This window comes from Camelina sativa, chromosome 5 (genome assembly GCF_000633955.1).
Source record: "Camelina sativa cultivar DH55 chromosome 5, Cs, whole genome shotgun sequence".
In the NCBI taxonomy this organism is placed as follows: domain Eukaryota; kingdom Viridiplantae; phylum Streptophyta; class Magnoliopsida; order Brassicales; family Brassicaceae; genus Camelina; species Camelina sativa.
The window spans coordinates 24,493,672-24,496,788 of NC_025689.1; the positions used below are offsets into that span (position 1 = coordinate 24,493,672).

Consider the following 3,117-nt stretch of genomic DNA (forward strand, 5'->3'; position numbering starts at 1 on the left):
CTAGCTTCTCTTCCTAGATGAACAGTCAAGTGTACCATGATATCAAAGAAGGTTGGAGGGAAAAACCTTTCAAACATACAAAGCGTTTCTACAATTTCAGCTTCCAATACTGTAATAACCTCAATATCAATAACTCTCTGACACAAATGATTGAAGAATGCGCATAGCCGTAGTATTGCTGTTCTAGGACCTTTTGGTAACAATCCTCTAAGTGCAACCGGGAGAAGCTGTTGCATCAAGACATGATAATCATGTGATTTCAGACCTCCTACCTTACACTCTTCTACTGAAACTCCTCTTGAAATATTAGAACAGTATCCATCTGGACCTTTAAAATGAAATAGTCGTTTGCAAAAAATCTTCTTCTCATTCTTGGACAAAGACCAAGGTGCTGCTGGAAGATATGTTCTCTTTCCTTTTGTGGTAGGATGCAACTCTTTTCTTAGACCAAGATGTTGAAGATCCTTACGAGCATTAAGACCATCCTTAGATTTTCCACAATGCAACAATGTGGATACAATGCTGTGAGTCACATTCTTTTCTATGTGCATTACATCCAAATTATGCCGTACTGGTAGATCCTCCCAATAAGGCAGAGTAAATAAAATGGATCTTTTCTTCCACCTTGATAACTCATCTTCATCTACTTCTACTTCCTCATCTTCATCGGATTCACTTTCATCATCATCACTGTCAAACACTGGTTCTTTATAGACAGTTCTCTTTCTCTTCATCCCAGCCTTTTTCACATTTCCGAAATCATTTTGGAAGTTTTTCAGATTCTGATGAACTTCATGACCAGTTAAAATTCTTGACTTTCTCCTATGCTCAACTTTTCCATCAAACCAAGTCTTCTTTTCCCTATATCTGTGTGTTGGAGCCAAACCTTTTCTATGACACATGTAGACATGTTTCCTGCTAAACTTCAACCACATACTATCAGTATTTTTCCCACACATAGGACATCCCATTTTACCTTTTACTTTACAACCAGCAAGATTTCCATACGCAGGAAAATCACTAATGGTCCAGAGAAGCATTGCCTTTAGAGTAAATGTACTTTTACTAAAAGCATCATACGTTAGCTCTCCATTCTTCCACAGATGATTCAAATCCTCAATAAGAGGTTCTAGGTAGACATCAATATTATTACCTGGTTGTTGTGGACCAGGAATCAATAATGTCAACATTATATTCTCCTTCTTCATACAAAGGTGAGGAGGCAAATTGTAGTTTACCAATAGCACAGGCCAGCTACTATAATTACTATTCTTCATGTTGAATGGATTAAATCCATCTGTGGACAGCCCAAGCCGTATGTTCCTTTCTTCAGCTGCAAATGAAGGATACTTCTCATTCATCTGAGCCCATGTAACAGAATCTACTGGATGTCGAAGTTTTCCATCAGTGCTCTTGTTAGTGTAATGCCACCGTAAGTCCTTAGCCATGTCCTCTGATCTGAACATTCTCTTCAGCCTTGGTATAATTGGAAAATATCTTAATACTTTCTGTGGGACACCTTTCTTTACCTCATTAGTCCGCTTATTAGTCTTCCACCGTGAAGCATTACATTTGGGACATTTATCAAGCTTCTTTAACTTCTTTCTGAAGAGGCAGCAATCATTAACACATGCGTCGATCTTTTCATATCCCATATGAAAGCTCTTTAAAAATTTCTTGACATCATACAATGATGTGTGAAAGACATTACCATCTGGCAACATGCTTGGCAATGTCTGAAGCAGTTCATTGAAGCTCTTATCCGACCAGCCATTATGTGTCTTAATCCTAAACAAAGTCACAATAGCCGATAACTTGCTGTGGTTTGAACAGCTAGGGTATAGTGGGGTTTCAGCATCCCGGATCTTTGCAAGGAACTCATCCTCTTGTTGGTCCTCACCCTCTGCAATCTCACTTAAGTCGCCCACAGGTTGGTCAGCTAAGTCACCTCTAAAAGCCAACTCTTGATCAAAAAATTCAGCAGCTTTATATAACTCAAAAACTTCCTCATTCCACTGAGTTGGTTTACTTTGAAATTCATCTACTGACTTCACATCTCCATGATGATACCAATCACTATGCACCTTGTATGCCTCATCCATCCCTCTTATTACAAGATGCTCAACCACAACACTGTTTAACTGTCGTACTACATTACGACAGTCTTTACAAGGACATATTATCATTTCTATGTCACCTAAAGCCGCAGACACATCCCTTACAAATTTCCAAGCTCCACTTTTATAACCAGGATCAGCTCTTCAATGGATAATTAAAGAAAAAAATCATAACTAAAAGAACATCTTAAAGTATCCAAACCCAAAATAAAACCTAATTATGAAATATAATTCCTTACCTGCATAGATGCACCCATGCCTTGTCCAACATTATATGTTATAATATAAATTTTAACCTTTATAGATAAAATAGAGATACATATTATACAAAGCTCACATTAAGCAACAATTCAGACAATACTGCACTACTTCAGACACATACAGATGCTCTTAAACCAATATCTAACTGTGTAAAATCTCACTAATCTAATCACTATTTATACGAATCAGACTCAAAGGACAAAACATAGCAATCACCAATATTCGTGTGTAATAATAATGTTTAACTATTGGTTGAGTGATACTAACCTGTTGTGTGAGTACAGAGAAATGAGAAGCTTCAGTTCCCCAACATTTCAATCACCAACACTTGGGAAAAAAAAAAAATCGTTCAGTTTATGAAGGCGCAAATACTCAAATCCAAAAGCTATTTTTGAGTCAAATCTGTAAATAATCGAACCCTAACAAAACAGATGGATTCGAAACTCCACATTCTCAAAATCTGTAAATAATCGAACCCTAAAAAACAGATAACGAAATAAATCTAGATAAATCGAACCCTAACAAAACAGATAACTAAATCTGACCCTTATCGAAATCAAAAGCTGTTTGAAATCACAAATAATCGAAACAAATAACGAAATTAGGAGGAAGAAGAAAGACATGCCTCAAAAATGGATTCGAGCTATCAATTGCGATGGATATGGAGATTTAGGGCGAAATTGGGGCTTTTCACAAACGGCGAAATTGGGGCTTTTCACAAACGGCGATAAAACTGAAG

At 37.0% G+C, this 3,117-nt stretch overlaps 1 protein-coding gene across 1 annotated transcript; it reads right to left on the minus strand.

Moving 5' to 3' along the window:
* LOC104789547 lies at nucleotides 1-2,388 on the minus strand. The gene is made up of 3 exons (XM_010515227.1): nucleotides 2,357-2,388; nucleotides 67-2,259; nucleotides 1-13 (listed from the first exon to the last, which is right to left on the minus strand). Exons 1-3 carry the CDS (start codon nucleotides 2,386-2,388, stop codon nucleotides 1-3), a joined length of 2,238 nt encoding a protein of 745 aa, XP_010513529.1.